At 43.2% G+C, this 15690-nt stretch overlaps 1 protein-coding gene across 1 annotated transcript in view; it reads left to right on the forward strand.

Annotated features, from left to right (window-relative positions):
* Positions 1–15141, forward strand: part of IQSEC2 (IQ motif and Sec7 domain ArfGEF 2) — a 160983-nt gene extending 145842 nt beyond the window's left edge. The window contains 9 exon segments of the mRNA XM_087956905.1: positions 5966–6105; positions 6216–6341; positions 7218–7317; positions 7774–7935; positions 8231–8404; positions 9847–9896; positions 10263–10575; positions 10578–10719; positions 10721–15141. Of these exon segments, the coding sequence (XP_087813031.1) occupies positions 5966–6105; positions 6216–6341; positions 7218–7317; positions 7774–7935; positions 8231–8404; positions 9847–9896; positions 10263–10575; positions 10578–10719; positions 10721–11315 (1802 nt within the window). The 3' untranslated portion in view covers positions 11316–15141.
* Positions 15142–15690: the final 549 nt, after the last annotated feature.

Genomic DNA, 15690 nt, shown 5'->3' on the forward strand with positions numbered 1-15690 from the left:
AAAAACAGACAGAAGATATTAGAGACACCAATCAAGCAGAACACAGCAAACTCCGAGACCAATAAACACAGACCAAGACTCCCAACCAATCAGGATGAAGAAAAAACCATTCTGGCACAGCAATGGGCTGCCCCAAATTTAAATCTGAAACCACTGTAAAAGTCTGACTCACAGACGAACACTATACAGAAGCCTGATGATGGCAGATGAGATTCTGCTGAAACGTTGCTACAACTTTAAAAGAACAACTACAATGACGTGGGAAAATATCCGAACAAAGCCGAATGCCATACATGTAAGTACCCGCGAAAACTTAAGAATATATAGTTGTGCTTTTAAATCACTATAATGATGTGGGAAAATACCCGAACAAAGCTGAATACCATACATGTAAGTACCAGCGAAAACTTAAGAAAACATATATATATATATATATGTGTGTGTGTGTGTGTGTGTGTGTGTGTGTGTGTGTGTATGTATACGTATACGTATATCTATATGTCTATGTCTATACGTATATACTGTATATATATATATGTATGTATGTATGTATGTATGTATGTATGGTATTCAGCTTTGTTCGGGTCTTTTCCCACATCATTATAGTTGTGCTTTTAAAGTTGTAGCTACAACTTTAAAAGCACAACTATAATGACGTGGGAAAATACCCGAACAATGCTGAATACCATACATGTAAGTACCCGTGAAAACTTAAGAATGAATGAATGAATGAATGAATGAATGAACACAACCCATTACCCAAGCTGTTACTACACAGGAGGCTAATCGAAAAGAGATCAAAACACAAACGACCCAGGAGATTACAACGCAAGACCCAGGATACCACAACAAAAGAACTCACAAGCCCATCACACAACCCATTACCCAAGCCGTTAAAACACAAGAGGCTAACGACCCAGGAGATGACAGCACAAGATCCAGGATATCTCTACAACAAAAGGCCATTACACAGCCCATTATACCAACATCAACTCCATCAACCAATCAAGAGGCTGCAGCACAGCCAACCAGCCCAGCACACCATCCCCACCACTTGTATATATAGAGATGGCAGCTCCGGTCACACACTGCTTGCACTGGCACTAAGCCGAAAGCACCAGCCTGAAGATGGCGAGTGGGACCTCGCCAAACGTTGCCTAGATACTTTGAATCTTACGCGGGAGAAACCCGAATAACAAAGATCCACATATATATATATATATATATATATATATATATATATATATATATATATATATATATATATATATATATATATATATATATATATTCACTACTACAGTTATAACATATAACTATAACTACATATAACTACTACAATTATAACATATCTTCTTTTGCCCTTTATTATTTAATCGATCTTTGTTCTATTCATTCGTACCAGCAGTTCCAACTGTCATAGTACATTGATGTATCTTTTCCTTTTAATGCCAAGGTTAATTTGTCCATCTCTGCAGAGTTTGCTATTTTTTTGAATAATTAATTCCTCTGATGGAATATGAGGTTGCTTCCAACATTGTGCAAAGGCCAGTCTGGCAGCTGTCAAAATATGTATTATTGTACACTTCGCTTTTTTTGAGATTTATTTATTAAAGATCCCTAACAGAAAGAGTTCTGGTTTAAATTTGATCTGTTCTATTGTCATTTCCTCCAACCATTTTCTAATTTTCTGCCAATATTTTTGTGCCTCTATGCAAGACCATCACGTGTGGAAGAAAGTTCCCTCCTGTTTTTTACATTTCCAGCAATTCAGACTCATGTTGGGGTGCATTTTTGTCAATCTCGAGGTGGGAAGATGCCATCCCTAAAACATCTTATAGGCATTTTCCTTGTAGACTGCTGATTTTGTGATTTTATTATTTCTACTCCTTCTCCCATTCTATTAAGGTGATACTACATCCTATATTCCTACTCCAGGCTATCATATTCCCTTTGACAATTTCTTCCTCTAATTCTGCCTCTAGTAGGTAATTATAAAATTTTGTTATATTTTTTTTGTCTGGGCCTAATAGAATTTTGTCTAATTGCTGAAGTTTATTATTGATTCCAAATTCTTTCTTATCCTGTTTGTATCTACTCTGTACTTGAAGATATGCCCATCTATCGATTTGTACTCCCTGGTCTTGAAGATCTTGCCACAATTTCAAATTTCCTCGCGCATCCAATAAGTCCTTGTATTTAATCATCTTAGTAATATCCAAATTGTTTGGGTGGATCATCGCTTCCATTGTTGAAATCCAGATTGGTATCTTTAAATAATCTGTTCTCCTTATTTTCTTCCAGTTAGTCAATAACACATCTCTAATTAAGTGTCTGTGAAAGTATTTCTGGGTGGTTTTCCCGATATCCCATAAAAAAGCATTCCACCCCCTCTGTAGGTCGTGACCTTCTAAAACTAATATTCTCTTGCTTGTTAAGTTCACCTATTCCTTCAACCATACTAAGGAGGCCGCACTATAGTACAACTCCCAATTTGGAAGAGCCATCCCTCCCCTGCTCTTCATATCTTGCATTGCCTTTACATTTATCCTCTGTTTTTTCTTTTGCCAAATGAATTTTGTGATTATTTTATTAAGTTCTTCAAAATACTTTTTATGTACTTTAATTGGTATCGTCTGAAATATATAAAGAAGTTTTGGAAGAATAGACATTTTAATTGTTGCAATCCTACCTAATAATGAAAGTTGCAGTTTACCCCATGTTTCTAAATTCTTCTTTACCTGTTGCAATAGTTTGTCGTAATTATTTTCCTTTAGTGTTTTGCAATGTGCTGTCAGCCATATTCCTAAGTATTTAACTTTCTTTATCACTTGAAATCCCATGACCTTTTCTAATTCTAACTTCTGTTTTCCTGTTAGATTTTTAGTCATTAATTTCATTTTCTTTCTATTAATTTTTAATCCTGCTACTACTCCAAAATGTTCTAACTCGTTCATCAATTTTTGTCCTCTTTCGATTGGCTCTTCAATAAAAAAAAACCATATCATCTGCAAACGCTTGCAGTTTATATTCTTCTTTCTTGACCTTTAATCCTTTTATGTCTGGATTCTGTCTAATATATGTTAGTAATGTTTCCAATGCTAATATGAAGAGCAGGGGTGAGAGTGGGCAACCCTGTCTGACTCCTTTCTCTATTTTTATTGGGCGGGTATATTCCCCATTTATCGTAATGTTTGCCTGTTGTGTGTCGTAGATAGTGGTTATAATATTTTCAAATTTGGTGCCTAAATTCATGTTATAAATTCTTTGGATTAAAAATTGCCAATTCAAGTTATCGAAGGCCTTCTGTGCATCTAAAAACATAAAGGCTATTTGTTTCTCGGGGTGGGCTTCATAAAATTCCAGAACATCTAGTACTAATCTTAAATTATTCCTGATTTGTCTGTTTGGGAGAAATCCATTTTGGTCTTGGTGTATCAGGTCATTCAGAATTCTTTTTAAGCTGTTTGCAATAATAGAAGCGAATATTTTATAGTCCGTATTTAACAAGGAAATTGGCCTGTAGTTTTGTATATATGGGGAGTCCAAGTCTTCCTTCGGGATCAGCGAAATCAATGCCCCCCCCCCTCCATGAGTCCGGCATTCTGGCTGCCAGTAGGACATTGTTAAAAACTTCCACCATAAGGGGTCCTATTAGTTCTCCTATTGCCTTGTATAGTTCCCCTGGGATCCCATCTGGTCCCGGAGATTTACTATTTTTCTGATTCTCTATCACTGTTTTCAATTCAGACCAAGTAATATCTTTGTTTAATAATTCTTTCATCTCTTCCCCAATTACTTTATCCTTTGTTTTATCTAGATAGTTTCTTATCCTATCCTCATTGACCTCCTCCTTTTTGTATAAATCTTCAAAATACTTATGGACAATTTCTTTTTTCTGTTCAATCCAGTTGTGTATTTCCATTTCCATCTATTAATTGGTAAATCAATCTTTTTTCTTTCCCTTTTTTAAGTCTATAGGACAACCATCTCCCTGGCTTATTAGCGTGCTCAAAATAAGTTTGTCCCATTGTATTCAAATTTATAATCATTCTCTCTTGTTCAATTCAATTCAATTTGTATTTAGTTATTGTCATCTGGTTTTGCAATCTTGAATCCTTTGGGGTACTTTGTAATTGAATTTCTAATTCTTTAATTTTTTGTTGTAGTTTATTTTGCTGGGCATACTTTTCTTTATTCCTCTTGGCATTATAAGAGATTGTTAGACCTCTTATTACTGCCTTCATTGTGTCCCAAATGTTTTGTTTTGTAGTTGCTCCATTGTTATTTTCCTTTAAGAAAAAGTTTAATTCCTCCTTAAGTTTATTTGTATATTCTTTTTCTCTAATTAGCTGCGTATTTAATGTCCACCTTTTCCTGATTTTTTTTTTCTATCTTTCCAGATTATCTGAATTGGATTGTGGTCTGCCCATTCATTGGGTAGAATTTCAGTCCCTTTTATTTCATTTGCTATTTTCCCATTCATCCATGCCATGTCAGTTTGTGTCCATATTTGGTGGGCGTTTGAATAGAATGTAAATTGTTTTTTCTCGGGGTTTAGCCTTCTCCATATATTAATCAAATTTAACTCCCTCATCATTTCCATACATATTTTTGGAAGCTCTCTTTTTTTTTCTGTTTCTCCCCCCAATGCTGTGGTCTTTTTGGTAATCAGCAATAGCGTTAAAGTTCCCTATGATGCAAATATTTCTTTTTTCCAATCCTATTAATTTTTCATATAAATACTTAAAAAACTCTTTTTGTTCTCCATTCGGGGCATAAATTACCACTAAAAAGATTGGAATAGCATTATGATGATTATGTTTGGTGGCATAGTCAGCCAGATGTTTAGACTGGATTTGGCATTTTTATCCACCTGTCAAATCCTTCCCAAGGGCCTGAGATAGACGGATGTTGTTTAATGGTGTAAAAGGTATCATCAAAGGATGTAAGCTATTGCCAGAAAAACTGTCTTTTGCAATTGACTGATGGTGATTTTGTCAATGCCAATGATGTTCAAGAGTTAGCTGCTCCAAGAAGAGCCCACAGACTGACTGTAAACAACAGCATAAGAAAGTAGCAGCAATGGTGCATTGGAATACTGCTTGCCTGCAAGCGAAAACTGATGGGACCATAAAATAATAAAAATAATAGAAAATGAAAGAAGCTAAAGTACTCTGGGACTTTAGAATTCAAATAGATAGGCATCTACCCCATAGCACCCCAGACTTAATGTTTTGTTGATAAGAAAGACAAAAAAGCATAGATTGTGGACATGGCAGTAGCTGGAGATAGAATAGGAGAAGGAACTAGGGGGGAAATCGCAACAGACCTGCAAACAGAAATAGAACAAAGAAAGCGAAGAAAGAATTGATAGTCATAGGTACCTTGGGTGCAATTCCAAGGCAACTATTTATTATTATTTCCTGAAATTTATCTTGGGCTAAATTTTGGTGGCAGTATATATTGTCACAGTTCCCAATATAGGAATTGTACTAGCCTGTCTTTCCAGGGCTGTTGCAGGCTTCGAAAATGATATGTGAATTTATTTTGAACAATTTTTGTGTATGTGAAAACATCTTTTTTTGTCAGTACGTAATCTATGGGGGGCCATGTGGTGGCAATGGCAGAGCTGAGATAAAGGATGCAAGGACAAAACCAACACTTATTGCACAGGTCACTCATTTTCATGTTCTCTTTGTGGCAATTGTTGCTCCCCTTCCCTTTTTTCCCCTCTCTCTCCCTAGTGATATGCTGCCCGGGACCTGCGAGGTAACTCTTGCCAGAGATCTGAATGAATTTCTTGCAAAACTCATTTTTTTAAATTAGGCTGAGGCATAAGGCTGGGACTGGCCTACAAGGCCTAAAACATACAATATTATGCTGTGTGGTGACGGTATTATTAGTCAGACTGAATGTGACCTTTCTGTTCTCTGTTGACTCCTCCTCTTGGTTTCTTTGCCAGGGGTTGATAATGGGGAGGATATTCCCCGTGACCTCTTGGTAGGGATTTATCAGCGGATTCAGAGCCGAGAACTGCGCACCAACGATGATCACGTTTCTCAGGTCCAGGCAGTCGAGCGCATGATTGTGGGCAAAAAGCCAGTAAGTGGAAGCTGTCTTCAGGGGTGGTTGACTGTGGTTTGCAAAGAGTTTTCCCAAGCACTTATTTTCCAGCTATGCTCCCAGCATGTTCTTCCTCTCTATCCCACCAGGTTCTCTCTCTGCCCCATAGGCGCCTGGTGTGCTGTTGCCAGCTGTATGAGGTCCCTGACCCCAACCGGCCCCAGAGGCTTGGCCTGCACCAGAGGGAAGTCTTCCTCTTCAATGACCTCTTAGTGGTAAGGCCAAGAGTGGTGAGGGAACTCAGCTTCTTTAAGAAGCGATAGAGTTGGGAAAGTTTCCATCTTCTCATGCAAAACGTTTGAAAAGCCCAGGTGATGAAAGGCTTGGAACAAGATGGGCATTGTTGAGAAGCAAAAGGTCCAGAAAGGCTCTGTTTCTATCAAGCGGGGCCATTTGTTGGCTTGCCACATCCTGGATCTCTTTTTCTGTTTTGCCTTCCTAATTGAGCCAACATCACAGGGGAAGTACTGAGACTATTTCAATGCTGGAGATAGATTGATGGATTAGAATGAATGGAAATAGGCTTTCTAGTGAAACTGCATACTGGGAAGAAAAGAGACCCTTTGAGGAGAAAAGATGGATATATAAATGAAACTTTAAAAATGCATGCCCATTTGAAAGGCGTTTGACTGGCAGTATCATCATAGTATTGTGAAATTATTGTTTTTTTTTTTCTTTTTAAAGTAATTTAAAAGTTAGAATGTGTCTGAGAGAATATCAACGAAACCATGCAGCAACATCCTATTTTGTGTGAAAATGTGGTGAATTAGACACTCATTTTGTATAGTTTATGACTAATCTGAGATGGAAATACTGGCCTGACTAATAATGTCAGTGGCGCTTTCTTAAAAAAAAAGTTGCTAGAATCAATTGTTTCCAGCCATATGAAAGGAGATTCCATTTTACTTTAGTATTACATAAATGTATAAAATTCAGACTGAACCTTTCTTCTCCCTTGGCTTCCTTTGTTATTTTTTTTTCAATGTGCTCTAGATTAGAAAATGAAGCATGGTGGTTGACTCATGGTTCTCTTTCCTCCTTATTGATCCTCTTTTCCCCATCATCAACTCTTTGCGACCAATGATATTTAGGTGACAAAGATTTTCCAGAAGAAGAAGATCCTTGTGACCTACAGTTTCCGCCAGAGCTTCCCGCTTGTTGAGATGCAACTGCAGCTCTTTCAGAATTCCTGTGAGTGTCCCTGCCAAAATTCCCAACAGAGAGGCCTTATAGTCATTTCTCTATGGGACTCTATCAGACTCCATGATACGTTACTATCTGCTCCAATTATAATCTTTCTCCTTCTCCCCATCTTGATCCTTAAAGTCCCCTTTAAAGAAGACTTGTTGGGCCTTCAGTGCCTACTACAAAAACAACAGATTCATTGGATCCCTTACCTACCTAGGCCTTCCTTGCCCTGTGCTTTCCATGCAGGCTGAGAATGCGGCCCACACTAACCTGGAAGTGTCCAGCTGGGGAAGTCATGTTTATCTTCCCTGCTGTGAGCCAGCTTCTGAAGGGCCTTTGCTCTTTGCTGTCTTGAGCTGACCCTCAGGAATAACCCATCACTCTGGCCCATTTCATGATTGCCATCCTTGCTTTGCAATGGACTCATCGTCAACCAGAATCTGACTTTCTTCCAACCAGATTACCAGTATGGGATTAAACTACTCTCAGCTGTCCCCGGTGGGGAACGAAAAGTCCTGATCATCTTCAATGCCCCCAGTCTGCAGGATCGGTTGCGTTTCACAAGTGACCTGCGGGAGTCCATCGCTGAAGTGCAAGAGATGGAGAAATACCGTGTGGAATGTGAGTGAGGAACTGCTATGGTCCGGATTGTTATTACAGGGAATATATTTGAAAATGGGCAAGTGCTTGACAGCTTAGAAGTGACGTGGGAATATTGCATAAGCTTCGTATAATTAGAAGTCATGCGGGATGATATTTCACAAATATTCGTGGCACTTGTCTATTGTTGCCAAATGCAGTCTTTGGACTGTATCATTATTAATCAGAAATGGCGTTGCTCTGTCATTCAAGGCTGAGGCACCATCCCAAGATTTCTAAATAACCAGTCTGCTTCTGTCTTATTCTTCCATCACAGCGGAGCTTGAAAAGCAGAAAGGAGTAATGCGCCCCAACGCCTCTCCCTCTTCTGGGCCCAAGGACACCGTGAATGGCACCCTGACCAGGAGCAGCCTAGAGGATGCCTACACTATGGGAGAGGGCCTGAAGAGAAGTGCCCTCAATAGCTCCCTGCGTGACCTCTCTGATGCTGGTGAGGGACAGGGGTTCAGGACTCTAGGTTCTCCCTATGGCTCTAGGAGAAGAGACAAAGGGAGGCTCAGGGCTGGGATGAAGATCAGGAAAGAACCAGAATTTCTCCATTTATGCTGAGGAGAACCTATGATGAATATCACCAGATTCCACGCAACGGAAAAGTGTGGCAGGATGTAGCAGATGACATCATCAGTGTCCTGGAGGCCTCTCTAGGAATGCGGCTGGAAATGCTTAGTTGTCCTTCTGGTATCCAGGTTATGGGTTCCAGAATTTGAGCCAATATATGCATTTGACAGGACCTGCCGGGACAGTTCCTAGACTGTACTCCTTCAGGTTTTAGATTGAGCATGGACAACTATTTTGGGGAAGCCAAGGGCCACGGTGAGCAGAGCTGTGGCTCTTGGCTAAATCAACAGATTTGAGATTTCCTTTTTGATTTTCTGGGATTGGCAGAGGGGGATTTAAAGTGTTCTTAATGTTTAACACTATAAAAAGCCTCTTTTGTAGCTAATACGAATATACATACGCTACCTCAAAATGGTGTGTTACTGTGCCACCAGCTTTTGGTAGCCTTTGTGGGCTTTGTGGGATCCTGGCTGTTGATTGGCCACCGTGTTGTTTACTTCAGATGCTCTCTTATGAACAAGAGAAATTCCTGCAAGTAAAAAAAAAAATAGGGAGAAATTCAGACTGAACCTTTCTCCCTTGGCTTCCTAGGTTTCTACTTGCAGGAAGATTTTGCATGAAGGGAGCTTTTCAAGATGGAGCACCCATCACCACCTTTAAGCTGGAGCAATGCAGCCAAGGAAAAGGTTTTAGCACTTGAATTTGTTAAAACTGGCTCTGTCACAGCTCTCTTAAAAACCCAGCTCCATTCAAACTTTAACTTAATTCCATCCCAGAAATCAATTTATCCCCAAAATATAATTGTTACGGCTCCCTCTACTGGTTAAAAAAACACATCCTTTATGTCTGGAAAAAGATTTCCACCATTTCATTCTCTTCCATAAAACTGATTCAGGAATAAGAAATCCCCAGGATTTTGAAATGTAAGAATTTATCAAATAGCTGGTGAACGGATGAATGGATGGATTGATCTCTTTCTCTCTTCCAAACTTAGAGTGAGAAAGAAATGTAGTTGCACTCTGAGTCTCAGGAGGAGTGCAGAGGTCGGGGGGGTGATGGATGCACAATATTTGTGTGCCCCGACCCAAGTAATTTTACTGTAGTAGAAGAGGCCTGCTCTGTACTAAAAGGAGGTGAACAAGGGCAAGACACTCTGTTTCCCTCTTTTCTTCTGCTAACTCTGCCTTTGCTCTGCTGCTCTGCTTTGGTGGGATGGGATGGGGGATTTTCTTCCCTCTCACCTTCAAAAGTGGAGGGTTGGCGCAACGGGGAAGGGGTGAAGTTCGGGTCTCGCTAATCCCTGCTCTGTTGCAGGCAAGCGGGGCCGCCGTAACAGCGTGGGATCCTTGGACAGCACAATTGAAGTAAGTGGGCTAGAGGTAAACCAGCCCAGGATGATAGATGGCGGAGGGAGGAGAGGGATGCAGGTTGGGGTCCTTCCGCCCTTCTCCCGCTTTCGGCCTTGCAGCTTCTGTCTCTTCTTTTCTGCCTACCTCCAGAGGGGGAGGTCAAAGAGCATGTGAGTCCTTCCCTTGCTTTGGGAGCCTTGACTTCCTTTCCCAGAACTTTGTACTTTAGTTTGAGCCAAGCCTGCCTGAGAAAGTCTAGGGAAGTCCAGACTGTTGGCCTAGGGGGGGGCTTATGGACACCAGTTGTTTAATGCCCCATCTTTCTCTCCCTTCTCTTCCTCTTTCTTCTGCCTTTCCACCCTCGTCCCTTGTGTCCTCTAGGGGTCTATCATTAGCAGCCCACATCCCCACCAGAGGGCGCCGCCACCACCACCTCCTCCAGAGGAATACAAGCCCCAGCCTCGGCCCCCCTCGAATTCGTCCTCCTTCCTGGGCTCCCTGTTTGGCAGCAAGCGTGGGAAGGGCCCTTTCCAGACTCCCCCCAGCCAGGCCTCGGCCTCTTCCTCTTCGGCCTCTTCGTCCCACCATCACCTGCCCCAGCACCACCCACATCACAGCCACCCCGTCCTCCCTGACGGCAGCCAGTCGAAGCTGCAGGCGCTCCACGCCCAGTACTGCCATAGCCCCTCTGCCCAGCCCCGCCCCCCTACCCCCAGCAGCCCCCTCCCCCTCAGCAGCCAGCACCCCCACCCCCACCCCTGGCTCTGCCCTCCAACCCTCTGCCCCCTCAGGTCCAGCGCTACCATCATTCCCAGCAGCCTCCTCTCTCGGCTCCCCCAGAAGCAGGCGGTGCCTGCTTTCCCTACCCCACAACCCCACCACCACTACACTCTCGGTCGGCCTGTGCAGCAGAAGCGCCTCCAGCTGGCTGCGGCCGCTTCCCAGCACCCTCCCTTCCTTCATGGGCGCCAGCCCATCTCGCCGCTGCCCCTCTACAGCCCTGCCCCTCAGCATGCCCTGGCCCACACGTACCCCCAGCAGCTGCATCAGCCAGGGCTCAGCGGGCAGCACACCCTGCATAGGCAGCAGGCCCCGAAGCACTTTATTTTCAGCCATCACCCCGCACAGCTGCTACAGCGGCCTCCGCCGCCCTCTGGCATGGGGCCCTATCCTGGGCATCACGGCCATCCTCAGCCACACCACAGCCAGCCCCCGATGCCCCCGCCTCATTCTCCCATTCCCCCGCATCCTTCTTACCCACCTCTTCCCCCTCCATCGCCCCATACGCCTCTCAGCCCCCACTCTCCGGCTGCTCCTACGTCCCCTCTGGCCCAGCACATGTCCATGCACCAGGGGGGCCCTCCAGCCATGCCTGCTCAAGGGCCCCCAAACCCCAAGCCTAAGCCGGTCAACAGAATCAGCACCGTTGTGTGAACAGCTGCCACCACAATGGAACTGATAGCAGATCTATAAATATATAAATAACAGAGCTTGGGGGGGGGGCGTGTCTCCCCTGTTCCAGCTGAAGTGATGGGGAAGGATGGAGGTCAGGAGGGTGTCTAGATTTTATGGCCATTCCCTTTCCTCCTCCCCACTCCACATCCCATCCCTCTTTTTCCTAGGATCAGAACTGAGAGAGGGCATCCCTTGGAAAGGAAGAAAACCTGGATCTGCAACGCCGTGCGTGGCCGGAGGGGGGTACAGCTTCACACGGGCTTTGCTTTTGGGAGCTCTGCCTCTTTTCTCTTCCTTGCGGGCCATCTGTCCCCGCTCCTACCATCTTTTTCTGAACATCTGTGGACAGCATGATAGTTTTTGTGGTGGCCGTGGATGGCAGAAGTTCAAGCTGCAGTGTTGGGGAAAGCCAGTGTCTGTTTGTGTTGTCTTAGGAGTATGGCCAAACAGGTAAAAAAATTTAATCCCAACTTTTAATAACATTTGTGTGCTGGGAGGCAGCAAATTCCTTTGTGATAGCATCACTTTGTGATGGGGAAGGAAGGAAGGAAGGAAGGAAGGAAGGAAGGAAGGAAGGAAGGAAGGAAGGAAGGAAGGAAGGAAGGAAGGAAGGAAGGAAGGAAGGAAGGAAGGAAGGAAGGAATCAGTCATATGATTTTGCTACATGCTCCCATTGTCAGAAATGGGCAGAGATAATCATACTATTTGCTGTATGTGGGACACCTGATAGTCTCCCAGGTAATCTTGCCCAGTGTAGTGGTTTTTAATGTGCAGAGGAAGCTGTACAAATGACTTTGTATTCTCTTCTGCTCAGAACCTCTCCCCAGAAAGCACTAATCCAAACAAGACTTCAGAAGTCTCTCTTCTTCTCTCTCTCATTAGCCCCAGAATTTGCTGATAAGAAGAAAAGCTTTGTATTTTTAACATTTTAATAGGTAGCAAATAGTCCCTGTGGCTGCCTTCTGTGTGTCATGTTTAAACTGCAAATGACATTTATGAATCCTGCATTTTAAGAATGACTGAAGAAGAACCTCTTAATTTTTTTTCTGATTTACCCCCCAAAAATACGTTTTCAGTCTGATTAACCCAGTTTTAATAGGTCCTGTGGACCATGAACTCACTTTTCCTCATGGCAAACAACCCTATAAATGCAGAAAATGGAACAGAATTCTAAAGACCATAGATGAAGTTTTGAGGCTGCATAAAATACTTTGTTCATTGCCAAATTCTGCAAAGAGGCACAGAATTTGTATGTGCAGAAGTTTAGCCCTTCTCAAGCCTGTCGTTTTCCCCTTGCAGCTCCTCCTAAGCCTCCATTTTCCCCAATGTTCTGTCTTTATTTGGGGAAAAGCAGCCGCTTCTATTAGAATATAACAAACAAGGAAAAGCCCATTGTCACCTAAATGTTCTTTATTGCCGTGACTTGACAATATTTTGAGGCAGTTTTATTTAATGCCCACTTTCATACACTTGGCTGTGACATGGAACTGCTGTGATGTTAAGCAACTGTTGTTGCTGACTTTAATAGTAGTGTTGATGGGAGTGTGCCTTCCTGTCTCTATCAAGGGGGAAGGGGGTGTTTCCAGAAGAACTTTGTTGGAAAAAAATATCTACACCTACCTACCCATTCCTTCAGCACTGTGGGTATCAGCATGCCCTTGTGCAGGTTGCTCCTCAAAGATGCTTCTGTTGTTTTGGTGTCCAAAACAGACTTTCAATCGGTCTTCCCTTAATTTGTCCATCTAGTGTCATCAATTACTAGACAAAATACTTTGTGTTTTAGAACAGGGGTCTCCAACCTCAGCAACTTTAAGACTTGAGGAGTTCAACTCCCAGAATTCTGGGAGTTGAAGTCCACAAGTCTTAAAAGTTGCCAAGGTTGGAGACCCCTGTTTTAGAAAATGGTCTCTTCCTCTTGAAAGCTGTCTTACCTAAGTTGACTTGCTCCATAGAGAGAAAGATACATCTGTCAGTCACCTTCAGCATGTGGAGCTGATGAATCCTTGGGGGCCCTTTGCTCTTTTGGGGAGGTGATGAAGAGAGGCTGTAATTGGTAATTTGCACAGTTTGTGAGTTTCTGCTGTTTCAAGTAGAGAAAGGAAAGAGACTGGGATGGGAGACGTGAAGGATCTGTGGGGAAGAGATGAGTTCAAAGTATGGAGAAGTCTGGGACATGGGAAGGGAATGTGTCCTGCCCTCTCAGTTCTTATTCATAAAGGGCTATTTTTACCCCCTTCTTCTCCCCATCCCTGATGTGGGGTTTGCACTGAATCTCTTTTTAAAGATACAGACTTGTATAGTCTTGGGCTTTATGAACCCATCCCTAATTGAATTGGAGAGTGGAGAGTAAACTGCTGTGATCTCTTCTCTCCTAAATTGTTTTTTTTTTTTTTCAGCCAGTCAGTGCGTTAATGCCTAGTAATGGGGAGGTAGAGTAGGATTCTCTCCCAAGTCGTTCCTTTGGGAAGTTAGATGCACTTTAATCCCTGTGCGCTGTGTTTCCAGAAAAAGATGGCACCCAGTTTCTGCTGTCCCAAATCAAGCTTATGGGGCACATCCAGACCTCACCTTCTTCCTTCCCTCGAGGTGCTACCTTGTTCTGCCACTCACCTACCTTGCCTAGTAATATTAGAGGTGGGCCTCCTCCTAGAACTTCTTGTTTTAGCTTTGGACAGAGAGAAAAGGCTGGATTAACGATATCAAGTCATCATTTCAGAAAGTAAGGAAATGATGCCTGAATTAACAGTGCCTGTTTTTATATTTTTAAGGAGATGCTATGGATTTTGGATGGAAGAAATTATTTTATTGCTTAATAAAATGCAAAGAGGTGCTCCCCAGATTTCTAATAATAGAAGCACACTATTTTTTTCCCCTAGCTTAGAAGAGGGAAGTAGAGCAGTGACCCATTCTAAAATGCAGACTAGCCACCTCTGAAGGTTAGCTTTACCGGCTGCTGAAAGTTAGGCTAGCCTCAGAGGTTGCCCGAGCGAAAAAATATTTCATCCAGCCGGCCACACCCATTGCCCTCTTGATTCTCTGAATTACCACTGCCATCTTCCCCAGTCAGAGGCAGGAAGATTCTTGCTCAGTCAGTGATGCAGAGAATGTCAGGGAGGAGAAGCTTGGCCAAATGGCTTATGGTGGGCTTTGTAGGCCCTGCTCAAGCGCCCTGCTAAACTTGCAGAAGTGGCTGCTCTAAGGGGAGCCGGCTGAGTGAGAGGTGAGATTTCTCTCACTCTTTTGAGAAAGGGGGAAGACTAAGAGAGGAGCAAATGGCAGGAGGGTCTCAGGAGGCTTACGGGGGTTTCTTGAGTCCCACAGGCTTGAAGCACTAGGCTTCGTTGCCCTCTGCCAACCAGTTTTGCTCCACAGCCTTGAGAGGAGGGAAGCCAGGAATCTTTATCAGGTGGCAGCTCAGGCCTCCGTGTGCCACCTTGCAAAGTCCTGGGCTTCCTCCTCTCCTCCACATCATACCCCATGTCAGGTCTTCCCACCCTGTGCCCCACCCCCGAGCATGCACTTTGCCCCTGCCCTGCACTGCACTTCCTGTGTTGGGTTTGTTGCTGTACAGAATTCCATGTATATAATATATATTATAAATACCAGCCTTTACGAGGGGGGTGGTGTTTCCAGCCCATGTATTTTCTATAGCATGGGGCTTCCCCTCTGCCCCTTCTCAGATTGACTGTATTTTTGTTTCCTTTCCTTCTCCCCACCTCCCCACCCGATCAGTTCCACTTTGTATATATGAAAATGTATATTTGATGCTTCATAAATTGATCAAATGTCCTTGCTGTGTGAAAAAGGGTTGTCTTGTGTGTTATTTGCCTACCTTATCAGTCATGTAGCCAGTTGACAAGGGTATGAAGCTGGATCCCAGCCTTCAGGACGCCAGCTGTGAGCTTGTCTTTAAGTAGCATTGTCCACCTAAACCTATAAGCTGTACCCGATCAGAGGTGTAGGGGAGGAGCACCTACCAATGGATCCCCCTCACAATAATCCTTATATATGTACAACTTTTCTAAGCCCAGTCTTTCTTTTGGGAATGAACGTGCACCTACAAACAGAAATGCCTGTCACCCCAGAAGGGCAGGAGCGTCAAGACCCCTGTTTACAGGGAGTGGCTGCAGACAAGAGTCTCCACTCATCCAATGAACAGCAAAATATGGGGGGGGGGCCGAATCTGGTTGTGTAACTCCAGTGTCAGTTAACTATCCTTTTAAGCTCAAGGGATAACAAAGAAATGACATGTCACCACACCACTTAAGGCAGCAGCCCCAGTCCCCAAGTGCCACAGAAATTTTGCACAATTTTGAAATTTGAACTAACATAATTATATTCTGTATAATTATGA

The sequence above is a fragment of the Notechis scutatus genome, chromosome 2 (genome assembly GCF_049901735.1).
Source record: "Notechis scutatus isolate UNSWTSFEM ecotype Mainland chromosome 2, rNotScu1.2, whole genome shotgun sequence".
Taxonomy (NCBI): domain Eukaryota; kingdom Metazoa; phylum Chordata; class Lepidosauria; order Squamata; family Elapidae; genus Notechis; species Notechis scutatus.